Source organism: Orbicella franksi, chromosome 1, assembly GCF_964199315.1.
Source record: "Orbicella franksi chromosome 1, jaOrbFran1.1, whole genome shotgun sequence".
Taxonomy (NCBI): domain Eukaryota; kingdom Metazoa; phylum Cnidaria; class Anthozoa; order Scleractinia; family Merulinidae; genus Orbicella; species Orbicella franksi.
The window spans coordinates 31,922,217-31,942,236 of NC_138145.1; the positions used below are offsets into that span (position 1 = coordinate 31,922,217).

General features: G+C 37.8%; 1 protein-coding gene and 1 long non-coding RNA gene across 4 annotated transcripts in view; both read left to right on the top strand.

The window, feature by feature from the left end:
• The window catches only part of LOC145479292 (uncharacterized), an 83,549-nt gene that overhangs the window by 23,504 nt on the left and 40,025 nt on the right, over positions 1 to 20,020 (top strand). For all 3 annotated transcript variants that reach the window (XM_081457620.1, XM_081457637.1, XM_081457627.1), the window contains 4 exons: positions 446 to 523; positions 8,474 to 8,551; positions 10,386 to 10,445; positions 10,856 to 10,918. In XM_081457620.1, coding sequence (XP_081313746.1) covers positions 446 to 523; positions 8,474 to 8,551; positions 10,386 to 10,445; positions 10,856 to 10,918 — 279 coding nt within the window. The remainder of the gene's footprint in view (positions 1 to 445; positions 524 to 8,473; positions 8,552 to 10,385; positions 10,446 to 10,855; positions 10,919 to 20,020) is intronic.
• On the top strand, positions 4,385 to 7,744 carry LOC145479833 (uncharacterized). Its single transcript, XR_014048462.1, has 2 exons — positions 4,385 to 4,537; positions 6,199 to 7,744. It is a non-coding gene; the product is annotated as an uncharacterized LOC145479833 (long non-coding RNA).

Below are 20,020 nucleotides of genomic sequence, written 5' to 3' on the forward strand. Positions count from 1 at the left end.
GACCTCAGAGGCACAGGCAATATGGTCATTCTACAAGTCAATACCACATGCTAATTGACCTAAACTAGTTATAACCAAAAGTTTGGGGGCCAGGGTTAAAAAAATAGTTTTAACACTAAATTTAGTCCTACATGCCTCCTTTGTAAGATAGAAGCACGACACTTGATGTGAATCCCTGGGAGCAATGAATAGTATTGGATGTGAAAATAGTAGCATGGTGTGTAGAAATTGTACTGCCACTGCACCTGTTTCAGAAAAATTGCATTTTTTTAACGGCTAGAGTTGTCCATTGAAAATTACTAGTAAGAAATCTGACTAGTAACAGCACAACTATGCTGGAAAACAGCTAAAAAATTAACCATTTCTCTTGTGCTTTGCTAATAATTAGTCATATGGTCTTTTGGTTTGTGTAATTAATGATAAGTTTGTTCTATTGACATTATAGGAATCCTTTTCATCTATGGCTTCAACACCCCTGTCATCTCCAAGAGCAGCTAATCAGGATCTTTTGGGAGATATCAAGGTTAACAAGACTTTTGTTTGGGTTGAATTTTGCTGTTTTAAATAATAGAATGGGTCGAATTGAATTCTTGGTTTTTAAAGTTTTGAAAATTTAAGGTGGCTCTGAACCCTATGTACAGAATTTTTTTAAAACTTTGCCAAAAGTTGCGTCTTACCATGTTTATTAAAATTTGATAATATAAAATAAATTCACAGTGCTGTTTTTGAATTATAAGCCTATAAGCTGTAATTAAGGGTGTTTTTAGAAGGTAATACTGTTGCTATACTAACCTACTGTGTCTTGAAAATGATGACATGTTCACCAATGATTGGGCAGTTTTTTGGTACCATGATTGTAGCATCAAGTGATAAAGAGTGATTATAACAACCCATCAAAATCTAACTGCTGGAAACTGTTTTGAGCCACCTTAAGTGACTTTTGAGTTAATTAGTAGCCTGCGTAGCAAGCGTTTCTGTGGGGTTTGGGAGCAAAGAATTACAGCGCAAAAAATGGAGTGAGTAAAAGAGGGGGGAGGGGGAGGGGAAGGAAGGAAGGAAACGCTTGCAGACAAACCCCTGGATTTTGAAAACTGCCCACTTAGCCTTTCATGCCTGAGTGCACACACTGAGATTTCGTGCTGTCATCGGCTGTCATAAATTAACCAATAAAATCTTCGGCCTTTCATAGTAGAAGTGAACTTTGAACCAAAATAAACTTTACTTGTCAAAACATGTCTGAAACAACAAGCGTACAGTGGGAACGGAGAAATCTTGATGATCAAGCTATATTTCTACTCAATCCATCTAAAAGGAAGGACTGCAAGGGTGAAGTTTTAGCACAAATCTGCCAGAAAGTTAAAATGTGAGAAGTATTCCAGTCGTGTTAGTAATCCTTGTGCTCGCATGATTCGAAATCTTGGATCACTGTATTCATTCATCCAGGAATCAATACAAGGTAAAATTAGCAAGTCAACTCCCACAAAGGCAATTCCAGGAAAGAAGCGTTTGCTGGAAATGCCAGATCCGCAAATTGGTTCGAGTGTTATTGCCTGCAGCAAAAACAAACAACAGAAAGTCTTCTCGGCAAACTTTGGAATTTGGGCAGGAGAGGCTTCAAGTAGCCTGCAGAACAGGTGGGTTAGCGGGCTCTAACGTGATACACGAGCAGGCGCGCGTTAGAGCCCGCTAATCTGCCTGTTCTGCAGGCTAACATCTGAGAGGGGAAATAACGATAATCTTGACCAGTATCTGAATAAAGATAATCTTCCCCTAGGCGGCCTCCAAGTCAAAATTGTTTATAAAATGTCCTCGTAAGAATTCCCCACGACGAGATGACTAAATTTTTGGTAAGGCAAATATGTGACAAAAACTGGCATGCTGCAGCTAACACTATAACAAATCATTCAGAATTGTACCCAGAGGTTCTGAATGCTGTCAACAAAAATGCTTCTAAAGAAATGTCAGAGTACCTACGACAACATGTTGCCATGTAACAAGCGAGACGAAATCACTAGGTTTTCCCATGCAGTAGTGCGAATTTTCTGTCCCATGGTTGATTATCTTGTGCTTGGCGCATGTGGCATTCAAGAAAGTGATGTTAAAATTAAAGGAACAGCTGCAAATTGTGTCGCATTTGCTTCTGCAATAATGTGCCGGCTTCGAAAAACTAAAGTGTCGGCATTGCACTAGAGGATTTCTACCGTACTGTCGAAGCTGACGACTAAATCCTTGTTCAGTGAGAAAAGTTAAAGCGTTTTGTAACCAAGCTTCGAACACGTCTTCCCCTTTTGTCTGGCACTCAAAAGTATTAAAATACCTTTGATCGACACATGTCAATAATATTGCACTAGCCCACCCAATCACGAGCTCGGTTCGCTGGCGAACGGAGGTTTTCAAAATCTAGGGGTTTGTCTGCAAGCGTTTCCTTCCTTCCCCTCTCCCACCCTCCTCTTTCTTTTTTTTGGCTCTCGCCCCATTTTCCACGCAGACAAAACACCGAAAATCCTGTTCCTCGGTCTTTCTTTGCTTCCAAACCCCACGGAAACGCTTGCTACGCAGGCTAGTTAATTAGATGATCACCACTTTTGCTGTTCTCAAGGACGGTGCCTACATTTGTTAGCACGCACATGTTCTGTGCATCACACAAAGCATGGTTTAAACTCCATGTGTGTGCTTCGTTGACATTGACGCAATCAACTACACTACCAAGTACATGACTAAAATGAAAGCAAAACTTTTCTACTGTGACCAAATCAAGTTTAATGAACCTGTACTTAACCCAGGATTACCAGAAGAGCAGCATATCACTAACCACTGACTGTTAACGTCTTCCAGCTGAAAAACTAGCTGTTATCTGTCAAAAATTGTGCTGAAATCCAACTGTAAACATGTACCTGCAGATGGCGTAAACAAAACAAATGTGAGAGACGCAAATGTTTTACTTCGTGGGGAGGTGACAGGAAAAAATGTAACGGGCACTGTAAAAGTTTTAAAAAAAACGCATGGTTCTACCTCGTTACCATGCTGAGAGATTCCATGAGATAGCAAGTGCATGCGCCAATCAGTGCAACATTTGTTCCTATCAGGTTGGCTTTTTACTGCTGTATACGAGGATTTTTTCCAAAAATACAGCTTTATTCAGCACTTAGAATGGACGAACCATTGCAATTAAAAAACGCAACTACCACCGAGAGTTTACTAGAGCTCAGCTCAGTGTTGGACTCTAGTTTGAACGACTGGAACGAAGAACTTTCCACAGGATCAAGTAAAACACGTGTGGAGAAGCATGGCGGCTCGCTGTCAGCAGATGCAGAGCCGAGCCCATCCCTGGGACTAAAGATCCCACAAAATCATTTAAATGTGATGCAAAACAGCAAAAGAAGGGTGAAAAAGCACCTTCTACTGGCTCTAACGCTTCAAAGAAGGCAGTGGTCACAAAAACTGTAACAAAACCCAGCCATTCCTCAAAGGGAAAAAGCCGCCAAAAGAGCGACATAGCGACTTACAGCAATCTGCTACTCCTGGCCAAAGTTCAACCACAGACGTGGCTGCCCTCCTCAAAGAGGCTTTCTCTGACCTTGCTGTGGAAATGAACAAGGTATTTAGCAGTTTGGGCACATTGCTCAAGGTAAAAAACGATGCCAAAGGTGATGATAACGCTCCCGCACTTTCCGACTCCAAGTCAGATGACAGTGGCAGCGAGTCAGACAAAGAACCTGAGGAACCCGCTCGTAAAAAACAAAAAACTGATGATGGCATGGTTCTGAGTAAAGACAATAGTGACATACTTAATAAACTCAAAAAGAAGTTTAATGTCTCTGAACAAGATGGTGCTGAAATTCATGGAAACTTAGCTACTATTGTCCAGAAGTTATTGAAAGACAAACCTGAGGAAGATAAGCTGCATGAAATCAAAACGGTACCTCAAGCCAAAAAACTGTGCAATGCTGGCTGAAACCATTGTTAATCTAGCAATCTGGAACAATCTTTCAGAGAGGGCACGTACCTCAGATCGCAAACTCCAGAGGGTGCAAAAATCCCTTATTAAAGGTTCAACTGCAGTGGTCCAGGTTGTAAATGACCTGATCAGCAAACCAGATATGCCATCAAAGGGTCAGATAGTTAACCAACTCATGGATGGCGTTCTGTTGATGGCTAATGCCAACATAGAGTTAAATCTGGGACGTAGAGAGGCTCTAAAACCTGAGCTCCACACAAGCTACCGCTATCTTTGTGCTCCATCAAACCCAGTAACAACTGAGCTTTTTGGAGATGACCTACCTAAAGTGGTAAAAGACATTACTGATACCAACTGATACTGATACCAACCAAATCACTTCCAAGCTTAGTAGAGAAACTAAGCAGAGCTTCAAAAGATCTAGGAATGATGGCCACTCTGACGGATACCAAGGCAAATATAGGAGTAATTACTCTGGGCTGTCAAGAAACTACCACCGCCCCCCTTTCAGCAAGAAGGAGGGGAGGGGAAGAAGGCTGTTCAGAAGAACTAGAACTGAACCGTGACCAAAATATTAAGGTAAGGGACAGAGTGTTACGAGTTGCTGGCAGGCTTAAATATTTTCTCTCTGTCTGGATGGACACAACGTCAGACAGAAAAATTCTTGACATGGTTGAACAATGTCATCTTGAGTTCCCTGAAAACCCCTACCAACAATATCCCAAGCCTCCAATTAGATTTAATTCTGAAGAGGCTGCAATTATTGATGGTGAAATACAGCAATTGCTTGGTAAAGGAGTTCTTGAGGAGACTGACCCTACTTCTGGTCAGTATGTCTCTACCATTTTCCTCAGGAAGAAGAAAAATGGTTCTTACAGATTAATGTTGAATCTAAAAGGACTGAATGCATCCATAGAGTACGGAAAATCAAAAGCTTAACATGTGCTATTCAGTTAATGAAGAAAAACTGTTATATGGCCTCTACAGACCTAACAGATCCATATTACAGTGTTCCTGTGGCTGTTGAGGACAGGAAATAGTTAAGGTTTTTCTGGAGAAATAGGTTGTTTCAATACACATGCCTACCTAATGGTCTAGCGTCAGCACCAAGATATTTTACAAAACTCTTGAAACCAGTGTATAGCACATTGCTTAGCCAAGGCTACTTGAATGTTGGGTATATTGGTGACTCATATTTACAGGGGGACTCGAAGACAGAGTGCAGAAGTAATATTCTCACTACCCTAAACCTATTCAAGTCTCTAGGATTCCTGATCAATCATGAAAAGTCAGTGTTGCAACCATGTCAGAAGCTGGCATTTCTTGGCTTTCTTTTAGATTCTGTCAACATGAAAGTATTTCTTACAGCAGAAAAAAGAGAGAAAATAATTTTGGCATGCCAGCAACTTTTAAAGAAAAGTATAATTTCCATAAGAGAAGTTGCCCAAGTCATTGGACTCCTGGTCTCTAGTTTGCCTGCTGTCCAGTATGGACCTCTTTATTACAGGAGTCTTGAAATTGATAAAAATACAGCTTTACCACAAAATAATGGCAGCTATGAAGCTACTACAACCCTCTCCTCAGAATCTGTCAGTGACCTTAGCTGGTGGGTGACTAACCTACCTACCGCATGCAAAAATATCACCATGGGCAACCCAGCTATAGAAATGGCAACAGATGCATCAACATTAGGTTGGGGGGCAGTCTGCCCAAGGCATGTGGTCCCCACTTGGAAAACAAAAGCAATTAATGAACTTGAATTATTAGCAGTATATTTTGGTTTGAAGTCCTTTCTGTTCTTATTGAGAGGGAAGCATGTGTGCATAAAAAGTGACAACTCTAACACCGTGTGTTATCTCAATGCAATGGGGGGGGGGGGGGGGGGCACTAAATCCCCCCTGTGCAACAAACTTGCCAAAAGTGTTTGGATGTGCTGTGTGCAAAATGAGATTTGGTTGACTGCATGCCATTTTTCTGGTGTCCTCAATTTTGAGGCAGACAAAAGCTCCAGACAGTTAAATGAGAGAATTGAGTGGCAGCTTCAACCTGGTATATTTCTTAAGATTACTGACATACTTGGCACTCCTGAGATTGACCTGTTTGCATGCAGGCTAAACAACCAGCTTCCAAAGTATGTTTCTTGAAAACCTGACCCTGGGGCCTGCCACGTGGATGCTTTTTCTTTTTTCCTGGAGTGGAAAGTTTGTTTACATTTTTCCTCCCTTTTCTCTGCTTAATAGATGTCTGCAGAAATTGGAGAATGATCAGACTTAAGCGCTGTTGATAGCTCCCGTCTGGCCGACACAGGTTTGGTGGCCCCAGCTACTAAGTCTTCTGGTGGCAAATCCATTAATGCTCCCACAAGACAAGGACCTCCTCACCCTTCCACAATCAGGGACTCTACATCCTCTAAGAAACCAAATGAGACTGATGGCATGTCTGTTGTCAGGCAATACTATGAAACAAGAGGAGTATCGAAGTCAGCTGTTGGATTGCTCATGGCATCCTGGCGAGGAGGTACTAAGAAACAGTACTCCGGGTACGTCAAAAAAATGGACAGCATTTTGTCTCTAAAGGAAAATCAATCATCTTCAAGCACCTGTAGTAGCAGTCTTGGATTTCCTTTCTGAACTGTTTGACAAAGGACTTACTTACAGTGCTATCAACTGTGCTAGAAGTGCATTGTCTTCTTATGTGTCTTTGGATGATGGCTCTGTAATTGGACAGAACCTGCTAGTTTGTCGCCTGTTGAAAGGTGTTTTCCAGTCACGGCCACCTAAGCCCAAGTATACGGAAGTTTGGGATGTCCAAGTGGTCTTAACATACCTGGCTATGCTTCATCCTGTTGAATCATTGACACTTAAACAACTCACGTCAAAACTTGTAATGCTGTTGCTATTAGTATTGGGCCAGCGAGGCCAGACTATTCATTTGTTAGACAAATCACATGTTTGTGAGTGATGACAAATACACATTTTTCATCCCTAACCACCTCAAACAAATCAAACCAGGGGTATCTAACCCTCAAGTTGTTCTGGAATCATTTGAATGACCCTGTATTTGTGTTGCTACTACACTTAAGGAATACCTCGTGAGAACCAAAGCATTGAGAGGCAGCAGCTAATCACAGCTGTTAATAAGTTACATTAAACCTTATAAGCCTGTAAGCAGGGATACTGTTACATGATGGGTGCGATGTACTTTCGCTTTAGCTGGTATTGATATAACAAAATATTCAGCTCACAGTACCAGAGCTGTGCCTGTTTCAGCAGCCAGCAGGGCTACTGTAAATCCAGATGACACTTTCCAGACTGCAGGGTGATCATCTGAATGCTGCTTTTCTCGTTTTTACAACAAACCTATAGCTAAGGTTTCAAGATATGCAAGATCAGTCCTGTCCTCTATGTAAAGTGTATCATTTATACATTACCATTAAGTTCATTCCACTGAAATAGAACCTGCACTGAGATTTTTGTGAAACTTTGCCTATTGATTGTTTATGTTATAGGAAATTAAATTTTGAAATAAAAATGAGGGGTCCCCATGTTCATTTAGGAGCAACAGCACCTTGTTTATACCCATATAAATCCTTATAATAGCACCAGGATTGTAGTCACAATTGCTTGCTAAATTCACATTTCCGACGATTGTTTTTTGTTCTACACTGAGAATTGGTCAATATTTATTTTACACAGAGAAATTTATTACTCAATTCGAAACAACAGAAAAAAAATGATAGGTCACCATACTCGTTTGCGAGAAAATGATGATTTACCTCTGTGGCGAGGTCCACGTGTGAAATTATGCGCAGTAGGGATGCGCAATGCAATACTGGGGAATGACCTTAAACAGACATGTTGTTTAATTTTTAAATTACCCCTATACATTTTATGTTATGAAATGGAAGTGGCAAGCCAATTCAACACGTGATTAGTTTCTGGTCATGAGCAAAAGGTATTTAGACTGTATTTTAGCTGAACCAGAGGAAGGCTGTCAGAGATGCTAAAAGCGCTGTTGCAAAGAATTTGTAATTACAAACATACCAAAAATGGTTTTTATGTTACCATAAATGTGCTTGCTTTTCTGTATGTAAAGGCAAATTCTAAGGAAATCTGTGAAGAAATATCCTTTCCTTCTTTTTTCAGAAAATGTTGAGATTCAAGGCTAATTATCTCAAAAAAATACGTGGCTACCCCTATTTTTCTTTGGGGATTCCAATAGCCCTTGCAAAGATCTTCTTTTTCCGCATGGTCTTAACCTGGCGCAAAAACCTTTGTGTTTAGTAGGCACCGTCCTTAAATTAACAGAAAAACTATGCTCAACTGGATATTTCATCAGTATCTATGACAATTTAAAGCATTGCGTGTCTGCTTGTCTTGTCCCACGTATGCTGATAGCATCCAGGAATAGCCTCTCTATTGCTCACTGGTGTACTATCAGCACTCTACAATAACATCCAAGTTCCCTGTGATACAATCTATTTAATTAATTAATGTTGAGTAACATTCTTCTTAGGAGTTGGAAGAGGAAAATGAAATGCTAAACCAAGAATTAAATAAACTCAGAGTTCAACACCAGAAGACTCTAGACAGGGTGACTAGTTTTAACAGTATTTACTATTTGTGTTGTTTATACATGTATTTGGTGTTGGGGGCTTGAAAGTACCTAGCTTTCAGCACACAAGGTGTACTTTGTGCAAGACAGTGTTAAATTAGAATCGAGTAAAAGAGAATTTTTTGTAAAGGGGCAGATATTTTTAGTAATTGTGTATAAATTTAGTGCCAGTCTTTTTATCTTTTTTTTTTTTATATTTTTACATTTTCATGTAGCTTTTTAGATGTTGTGTATTTTTATTTTATTTTATTGTATATTTATTTATTTATTTTATGCAGGACCCATGTTGATAGCAGTTTTTATGGCTGAAATGGTCATCCTGCATAAATATGTTTTAAATTATTATCATTATTATTATTATTATTATTATTATTATTATTGTTGTTGTTGTTACTGTTACTGTTATTGTTGTTATTGTTATTGTTACTGCTACTGTTACTGTTTCTGTTTCTGTTATTGTTACTGTTACTGTTACTGTTATTGCTATTGCTATTGCTATTGTTATTATTGTTACTGTTATTGCTATTGTTATTGTTATTGTTATTGCTATTGTTAAATAGTGGACATAATTTTATTGGGCTCATTAAAATTCTTCACTAAAGCTTTACATGATAATTATATGATAATTATTTGATAAAAAAATTATATTAACGAAAAAATGTATGATACAAATTAAGGTACTGAGTAAGAGAACATCAGACATCTCATCAGATTTGAATGACCTTTGAAATAAGATCTTTACAAAAATGCAACTGTTTGCAGTAACTAAGGTTACCTATTAAACAAATTTCAAAATTACATTTTTGACTCTAGCAATGTTTTGAGAGTTAACGTGAACTGTATGCTGACAGAAGGAAAATGAAAACATTGTAATTCAGATTTTGATACACAAATTGGTCACAGTTAGTAACATATCTGAGAAGTGAAGATTTTCCTCAGTTCCGACAGGTCTGTGCTTAAATAACAAAACACCTAACCCTCCTGTTTGTTGACATTTTGGCTGGACACAATTCCTATGGTGCTAAACTGCTACAACTACATTAAAAATTGTGGTGTTGGTTCTTTGGCTCATATCAATGGCACATCATTACCAGTGCTTTCACATGGTTGTCACTTGCAGATGCTTAAGAAACACGGTCCTCTAGTCCAACTCTTACCATACAAAAACCCGTAAAGTTCTAATGGTATCAGACCTTGTTAAATTTGGATGTGGAAAGGTACTGACATATGGCAATTATTTTTGTAGGGTTGCAAATTGACTTTCAGGGTGGGGTTCCTACTTTTTTACTACATTAAAACAATATGTAGATTGATCCTTGGGCAGAATATAATTTTGTGACAAAGTCATATCAAGAAATAAAGAGGTTAAAACTTATTTAATGTAACTAATTATTTCAAGTTATACTTCAGAAAAAAGCCAAACATTTTCCCTTTGAATAATAGTCTCCTGAAGCAAACATCCGATCAGTTTATTTAGGATTATGTACATTGTACAGTCTGTTGCCTATGTATTTCATTGTTTTCAGGTTTGAGGTCATTCCTTTCATGGCATCATTACTTTTGGAGAGTTGGTAGCTTTGGGATTTGTTAACAGCTTTGAAATTTTATTGCTTTTTCCTGAGGGTCACCAATTTCATGAAAATCTGGAACTTTCAGTATTTTGAAATGTTTGCCATCTGTAGTATACCGGTTTTTGGGTTTGTTAAAGCCGCATTAGCTGTGTCATAGGCTTACACTGTAACTCAATGTTCTACCCTTGTCATGAGATATGGTCTTCTCATTAGAAATTAAAATGTATTTGCTTCTTCTGCAGCTCCGCAGCTTTGAAGTCCAACAAGAATCTAAGGCTCCCGTTGTAACAGATTGTGTCAATGTAAGAAAATTAATGTGAGCTCAAATTATCAGTTTATATTGAAGAGCTTTCTATATATTGCAATTTATGCTTTTATATATCTGGATTTTATTTTTGCTCAAGTATTTTAATTTCCTTGTGTGCCAGGCTTGGTTGGAATATGTCACCTATTGCACCCTGATTAAATTTGCAAATATTTTCTCTTCACCGGCTTGGAAAGGAGTTCTTCCAAAAAGAGCAGCTTTGCATAAGCATGCTTGAAGGGAAACAAAAACCTTGTTTTACAAATCATGAGGCTGGGATTTTTGTTCTTCAAAGCTCACAGTTTCCTCTGAGCACTTACTACACACAAATGTTATCTTTTTTCCAGAAGTAGAGGTTATTGTTTGTATAAAATTATTAAATGCTGCCTTTGCCAATGATTTGTTCAGAGACATGTAGAGGAAGAATTATTAGAAGAGAAGGAGAAAAGAATAGAGGAACTAGAGAAAGAGGTACTCAATATATATATATATTGCAGATGGAGTACTGTCCAGTTTACCTATCTTAATGGTGTCATCTGATAACAAATTCTTTTATTAATACAATAATTATTTAATTAACCCACACATAATTACAATTGTGAAATGAGTGATTTTAGAAGTGGTTAAGATAGCCCAGTACAGATTGGCCAGCAAAACCAATGGTTTCGCGTGTTTTAATGTAATGGGTAAAATACGATAAGAGTGTGGTGAATTAATTCTCAATTGTTTTATTTTGTGCTTTCTGAATGCTCAGTTTTAATAAATCATGAATAAAGGGATACCCCATTTTAGATAAACAAAAAGAGAGAAACATCATTTACAAGAGATTCAGTATGGTGATAATAAAAAACTATATGCAACAAAAATAAACAGGTCAAAAGTCCATGAAAATTTGTGAGAAAATTCAAAGAGGGACTATTTAACAGTTATTCCACAAGCATGTGCTGGATATGAGATGGTAGATTAGCGGGCTCTAGCGCGATACACAAGCACGCGTGAAGTGCGAGAACGACCGCAAAGCGCGAGGCGAGAAAAATCTGCCTGTATTCACACCATTGTTTATCCTCTTCCAACCGTTCACCTGGCGAACGGTTTTTGTTGATTGGTTGCTTTAAGCCACATGACGTCAGACATGAGAAAAAGCAAAATGTGTTTGACTCGGGTGACAGGCCTACATGGACTCCTACCGCTCGTGACATTTCTACATTTGCCGTTCTCCCATAAATTCCAGCCTCTTAACCTTTTATTTTGCTCTTCACTTGTTTTTGAAGGGCACTTAATGTTGTGTTATCAAGATGATTTTTTTAAAAGTAGAGTGGAGCCAATAGACTGTTAGAGGTCAGAGCTCTGCATAGTTTCAGCTGTTATCTATCGCTTTGGAGAGCTTGATACCTCTGTAATTTGCCATGTGCCGAGTAGTGTAGTTTTTCTTGCTTCATTTCTATTGCAGAAATGTATCTCTTAAATTATTCGCTCTGGAGAGACAAAGTCGGTGTGCATCAATGTTGATTACTTGCATTCTATATTGTGATGCCGTGCCTGGTTGTTAGATTAAACCTGTGTTAAGCTATGTGGCTTTTCACCACGGATCATATTTAGCTTTGTCCGGTGTCGCCAGAGACTGCTGTAGTCTTGGAGATCTGTTCTTGTCGTCAAAGTTATGTTCCTTCCATCCTGAATTTGTTCGAGCTTTTCGTGTCTTGAGCTTGATGTTTAGGTTTATACCTCCTTTGTTCATTTTGGCAAAACATGATTTAAATTTAGCTAAATTTAGATGTTCACGTCTGTTGACTGTTTTGCATCATGTATACATTTGTAAATTGGTTATTTGAGACATTTTTTCACGCCAGTAAATTGAATTGCTTTGTTCTCCCTCATTCTTTCATGCCAATCATTTCAAGGGGGCAGTAGAGCATAAACAATGGTGTGACTACAGGCGGATTTTTCTTGCCTCACGCTTTGTGTTCGTTCTCGCACTTCACGTGCTCGTGTATCGCACTAGAGCCCGCTAATCTGCCTGTACTGCAGGCTAATGGTAGATAGCCAAAAAGGCATGTAGCACTGAGTTTGCTATAATCTTCTCATATTCAACAAGTGCAAGTGGAATAATTGTTTTATTAAAAACGTCCCTGAAATATAGAAAACTAGACTAAAATAAAAATAAAAATGCCCCAAAAAATCATGGATATGCTTTAACCATATTTGGAGAGCATGGTATGATGGCTCATAAACCAGGATGGCTACAAATGAAAACTCTCACATTGCGTTATCCAATGATCCAGTTTTTGTGACTACTGGCCTTGCGCAGCAGTCACTGTTGCCATCGTCTGAGTTTTCCAAAATAAGTAAGTAAGAGTAGAATGTACTTTGGAGCCAATCAGCACAACAAATATCCATCTTGCGGTCTCTTGCAAACAATTCGTATCAACAATGATTTGCTGATAGTCATTGATGGCACACGAAGATCCTTGATCAGTATTCTTTGAAATTGAGGTAAGTTTTTTAATATTTTACAACATTTACTTCTCTTAGCTTTCATATTTTTGTTTCCAACTGACTGGATGAAAGGTTGCTTGAGACTTAAGGTCGTGATAAACCTCATATTTCTATGATATTGGGTATTGATTTGTCGATGCGCATTTTAAATAAACAACCTTTGCCGAAGCTCCATAATTTTAGAAGTACCTTTAGCCTTGTATGAGGAAAACTGGGTTTCTTTAGAGGAATATTGGGCCCGATCTTGGATAATTGAGCCTCTTGGGAGGAATTATTGTGCTCCCACGTTTCATAATTAAGTCTTTTGAGCGACCATAAACTATCAATATGAAAGCTGTGCTGTACTTGGGAAAGACATGAAACAACTATTTCTGATAACTGTGATATGTTAGATATAAATAATGATCATAGTTTGTAAACAATTGAAATCAATTGACTTTTGCATTCTAGAGACAGGGAACCATCCAGAATTCCTGGTGGTGGTGATGAATGTTTGTTTTCGAGATGTATGGTGATCCTACATTTCATTGGAATATTAGAGCTCTAGATGTTTGTTCATTATCTTAGAGAACATCCCATGACGTTTATTGAAAGCAAATTGAGAATTCCAGAATAGAATATTTAACAAATTTGTCACAACAAGGTGTAACATTATTCCAGCTGTTGTAGACAGAATTCAATCCACTTATTGCAGAAATCAATGTTATAAAGGTCACACAGATGAATTACACTATGTATCAACAGGACCATTCAACTCAGTACCAAAATCAGTCACCAGTAACACAGTTTTAGTGATGCCTGAAACTAACTCTACCAAAAGATAATGACTCAAAGAAAAAGTTTACAAACAACACAGCAGCAAGAAAAAGATTAGTTAATTACCTAGTTACATGTATATCTGCTTACATAGTCCAGCTGTTAAGGGACAAAATTGTTCGTTTTTTGATAAAAGCATCAAACTTGGCAGGGTTACTAACCGCTATGAGACAAATATTTCCTGATATGGAGCCATGCCAAATTTGCTTCCAGAACCATGGAATGCGCATGTCAAAAATATGGCATACAAGGCCCTTACATGGAAATGAGGCTGGTGCAAAATACCGTTTTTTTGGCCTTCTGGGACTACTATGCCTAGTGTATTGCTTTTTTTAATACAACAACAAATTAACCAGTGCCTTTGAGTCTTAAATTATGTCATGTGATAGTCGCGTGACCAGTATTTTCAATTACCAGCAAAGCAATTGGCACTGATGAAATCATTAACATTTTTTACATGCCAATTTTATCATTTGCAATGTAGATTCTATTATCTAGACTAGGAAATTCAAACCTTAAATGTACGTTTGGGATGTTCCAAAACCGTAATATCAGAACTATGCATCAAATTGAGGCAGAGATACAGAGTCAATTTATATAGGTTTCATTGACATGATTTTCTTGAGTTACTTGCTTACTGTGATTGAGACACCTTCTATTTCCCATTTGAAACTTTCAAATATGCCGGAATAGATCAGGTATGTTACAATAAACACTTGCTGGACATTTTGGTCTGAAGGAAACGTTTTGAAAAGCAGCTTTCATTGGCTACAACGTTCTTATGCCTGCTTTTAAAAACACCAGCTGAATAAAGGTTCTTTTAGTTGCAATTTCCACCACAATTGCACAAACCAGTACAGTCAAGATTAGCCTTCAAGCATATGTTAATTTCATAATTACTTACCACAATATTCTACTTCTAAACCTGATTTCCGCGAATGCCGTGTGTTTAAAAATTACGATAGAGAAAGCGTTTAAATTGATTTAATGAACCAAACTCTCTAATGTTACAGGGTAAGCTGTTGCAAAGGGCTGCGCCGCTGTGACTAAAACTTTTTTTCATGTCATTAGTTCTCGGAAAGGGAACAACAAGTTTGTTAACCGAGTACTTCAGAGCATAATTTGATTCATTTCGTGTTACAAATTTAGAAGTGAGATATTTGGGAATCAGACCGTTTAAAGACTTGAAAACCATTAATTAGGGCTTTCTGAATTTGATGTTGAAATTGCAAGTCTTTCCAGCTGAGTTTGTGAAACAAGGAATCGATATCAGCATCATAGCCCGATGAAGTTATTATTCAGGCAACACAGTTTTGTAGTTTTTGTACCTTGTTAGATAATGTTTTGCCAAAATTACCCCAGACTAGGCTGCAGTAATCAAAGTGAGGTTGAACTAGTGAGTTGTATATGCAGAGTATGGTAGATTGAGGTACAAATGGCTTAACTCGCTTTATGGCTCCGATTGTAGTTCTAAGCGATCTATTTACACAGTTGTCAATGTGGGAATGCCACGTTAGATTTTCATTGATATATACTCCGAGTGATTTCACAGAGGAAACTTGTTCAATCGGAACATTATCAATGGAGAGTTCGAGTGTATCAGATAGAGTACTAAATCTTTGCCTGGAGCCGATCAACATAAATTCCATTTTTGTAGCGTTCAAGGTAAGGCACAAGCCATTTGCTTAGCTTTTCAAGGTCGTGAGATAGACTAGACTGAATCAGATGCAAATCAGAACCAGCACAAGTAATGTGGGTGTCATCAGCATACATTCTAGGTACGCTGAACAATAAATAGTGAGGCAAATCGTTAAAAATATAAATTAGAAATACAAGAGGACCAAAGATCGTTCCCTGTGGCACACCACATTTAAGAGCGGTGAAGTCAGAGAGACAGCCACTAACGGAGCACCATTGTGTGCGATTAGTCAAATACGATTTAGACCAATCAAGAGTTTTCCCATGAGTTCCGCACCGAAATTAGTTATGTCCCGTTAAGCCAGGCTTAAGGATGTTCGTGCGAAAATTTTCCAACATTGATTTTTTCCAGAGACTTTTACCACTGTCAGATGATAAGCTAGTTATGTCAGAAATTTAAAAAGAATGGGGGGTGACTGACTTCCTTTTGGGTAGAGCATGCCTGAAAGAACACCCTAAAACTAAAAAAATCGGGCTTCGTTAGCGAATGAGGCCACAGTGTCTGTAAGCCCAGAACATTTCCAAATAGATCTTTGAAGTGAAATGTTCTCTGCCAAATATTGTTTAAGTGGACCTATTAAGTGAATTTAGTTCACTGGTGAGGTTCCTTAAAGAACAAGTTTGCATTTAGCGATCATAGTTTCACACGCCTTGCAGCCGCAAGATGGCAGGATCCGATGTCCCATGGACAGAAATCCGAGTTGAAATTTTTTTAACTTCCCACATTGATTTTTTTGTTCATTTTTGGACGATGTGGAGATAATGGTAAATAAAATCTGTTTCTGGAAAGAAAAGTAGGGGTCACTGAACGTCCAAGATCATTAAATCCAGGCAAAGCTATAGCAATGGCCATCTGCCCCATCATTGCTTATTTTATTACTTAGCGTGCACTCACATGCATGACATGGTGTGTGAATTTGCGTGCGCAGTAAGGATGCACAGAAACAATTAGTGCGAACGTCCTTAAGGTGGCTCCCTGGAGTATTCACGAACAGAAAAGGAAACTTAGTTAATTTCTCTTAAAGTTTTCCCTGTAGAGATTTACCAGTGTGGGTACTGTTAAAATAAGGCTTATTTTTTGGTTGTCAAGTTTTGGATTAAGGCCGTTACCATGGCAGCATCTCATCTAATGACAGGCAGATTATATTCCTCATTTTGGCCTAAACTCCTTAATATTTATACTTTCCTTCGGTGAAATTTTTTCATACTTTGCCACATCATGGAAATGATATTGCATGACATTTTGAATTCATAAAGTCAAGGTTGTTTAGACGGTTTTTCTAATATTCTGTAATTTGTCATTTTTCTAAATATATTAAGTTAGCTCTGACAGGTTTTAACAAAAATAGGGTATTTTATAGGAATCGTATGTAATGTTCCAAATGATTACTTCTTTTTATTTGCGAGGAACAATGAGAAAGAAGAGTAGAAAAAAATATTAATCGTATCAATGCAATATTCGGTATTATTTTATTGTTTATTGAAAATGATGGTCACGTAACTAATCACATGACAAATTTTTCGACTCCCAGATACTTTATAAGTTGCTGTTATATTAAAAAGCAAGAAATTTAGGCAAAGAACTCCGGTGAAGGCAATAGAAATAAGCATTTTAACTCAGCCTTGTTCCCATGTAGGGGCCTAATATGTCATTTTTAGACATACGTGTAGCGTGGTTCTGGGTGAAAATTTGGGATGGCTCCATATCAGAAAATATTTGCCTTATAGAGGTTAGTAATCCTGGGAAGTTTCATGCTTTTATCACAAAATGAACAATTCTGGTTATTTTTGGCTCTTAACAGCAGGACTAACATTCACATATGTAGTAAGTTGGTGTTCATTATTTTTGGGGATGTGTACTAAAGGCACCCGTGGTTGAGTGTTGATCAATACCCTCGATTGATGCTTGATCAACGCTCCATTGACACTCAATCGACATCTCAGTTGACAGTTGGTTGATAGTCAACTGATTTTTGATTGATGAATATGAGTCAATTGACACTTGGGCAACTATGAACCGACTGTTGATCAATTGTGACAAAGTCACTTAGTTCATTTTCAGTTTTAATTTTCAAACTATTTTTATTAGTGTTGTGTTATTCTTCTTACTATTTGGGTTATTTTCCTACATTAGTTTGGTTTCTTTACACACCTTATTTTGGTATGTGTTGGTGATTCATTCCCACACACTTCTCTTAGCTAAATCCTGTTGTGTAGGAGAAGTTACCCCCTAGTTCCCTTAGGTAAATCCTGTATTTGTGGGCAACAAATACACTCCATAGCCTTACTTGGTTTAGAGTTATTCCTACAGTTTCCTCAAATCTGTTATAAATTGGCAACCTTTTGTTCAGCAAATTCAGTTGATTCAGTTGGTTTATTCTGAACTATACTCAAGTTCTCAAGTCAAGCACTGCTTTAGTTCGAATGCTATATTCTCAATAACCCTTGGTATGTAATGCATTATTTTGTTTTATTTGTACTTTTCTTTAAGGCTGTAGGTTTAGTTTGTTTCTTTTATTTCATTAGTCTTAGTTAACAGTCGCTTTTAGTTGTCTTTACTAGTTTTGTGTTTTTGTTTAGTATTATTCTTTTAGCTTTCTTGACCTTTAATCAGCACAGCATGTAACTTTATCTCTGTTCCTTTGTTTTATAGTTTTTGTTATAATAAAGTTTTCATATAACGTGCTCTCTGATTGGCTGAAACTGCGTGCTTTATCAGAGAACAGAGCACGGGTTGATGACAGTAAGCTGGCTTTCAAATTTTTGCTTCGGAATTTTGACAAATTTGGCCCAAATTAAACATCCCCTGTGATTCAGACAAATGCAATGGAAACGAGCTCTATGTCTACAGTAAATATGGCTCACGGAGACCATTCTTAGCAACAGTAGTGTGAAAACTGTACTAAAATGACAAGTTTTGCTAGATTCCCGCTGACAAAATATGCAGCGAAATAAACAAATTCTCAACCTAACCAGTGCTTCGATAAACAACATTATATTTGTTACGAAGGCGGAAATTATACTTAAGAAGCAAAGCAATGACAGAAAACAACAATTGAGCTGTCTCTGTTTATGATGAGAAGCTTTATTTTTGTAAAAATGCTCAATTAGTCAAAACAACATACATGTACATGCAGTGTAGTAATGCTAGCTCGTTCTCTGGTCTTCTCAGTGAAGTGAACCGACATGCGGTCAGCTCAAAGCTTGCTCTAGATATTCTCCTCTGTGGTCTGAGTAGAACCAGTGGATGCAATTTAGTCTGTCTAACTTTTACGCTAGTTCGGGCAATCTTTCTGCAAGCAGCTGCAAGCCTTAAGCTTAAATAACTGTAGCTCCTTTCAAATTCAACTCTGCATTTCGCATTTTCATCTGCAGGCTTTGAGCTCCTGGTTCCGTAATTTCCATTGGAAAAGTGCACATTTTCATGAGCCACAATACGGCGGGATTCCTATGGACTACAAACCTTTGCCTGCCTTTAGAGTCTTATTTGAAAATTAACTAAAAAGTGAACTTTGAAGGCATCGTTCTTCTCTTGAAAGCCGCTCGAAACCACTCGAAACTGAAAGCTTAGCTGAAGTCCAGTTTGTGATTGACAGCTGTAGCTTCGTTAGCCAATCAAATTATTTGAACAATTCTAACAAGGATTGTGATTGGCTTATTTTAGCGTGCTTTATCAGAGAACAGAGCACAGCCGACACCACTTTTACTTGTTTGAAAAATAAAGTTTGGTTTGAAAATTCAGCCGAATGCACGGGGAAATTATCGGATTCTTTATCATAAAACAAATAAAGAAGCCTCGACTGTGCTCTGTTCTGTTGTAAAGCACTTAGGAAGCGGTAGAGCACTCAAGAAGTGAAGAAAAACACTCGACTTTGTTTCATGTTTTCCCCAACACTTCTTTCGTGCTCTTCTGCTTCATGCGTGCTTTACAACAGAACAGAGCACAGTCGAGGCTTCTTTATTTGTTAACTAGTAAATATTGTATTATTCGCTTATTGTATTATCCTTGTTGATTACTTGTGATTGTTTGCACAAATCCAAAATCATTTCTGTTCCTTTACACGTTTTGTAGCATGTTTTTATCACTGTAATTACTTGTGTGACTAGCTTGTACACAGCTTAGCACTATTGTGTAATCCTGTAACTTGAACCTTTTTTAGTTCTGTATTTCATGTAATACTCTACAAATGTTGACAGTTTTTGTCACACAATTTCCTGTTTCTTTATTTTTGTCATGCAATCTTCCTTTTGCAATTATTTTACTCTTTATTAGCATTAAGCTTATTTTAGTAATCGTTTATTGTATTTCAGTGTTACTCGTTCCCGTTTATTTTGTTCCCGTTGTTATTGTCTCCGCTATTTTTGTCAATAAACTCGTAAATCGTACACTTGTATCTGTCGTTGCTATGTCAACCGTTTTGGCCGTCTTACACAAGTGTCAATAGAGTGTCAATTGAGATGTTAATCAAGTATTGATTAAGTGTCGACTGAGTATCGATTGGGATGTTGATTGAGTGTCAATCAAGATTTTGACTGCATGTCGATCGCAGGTTGATTGAGGAC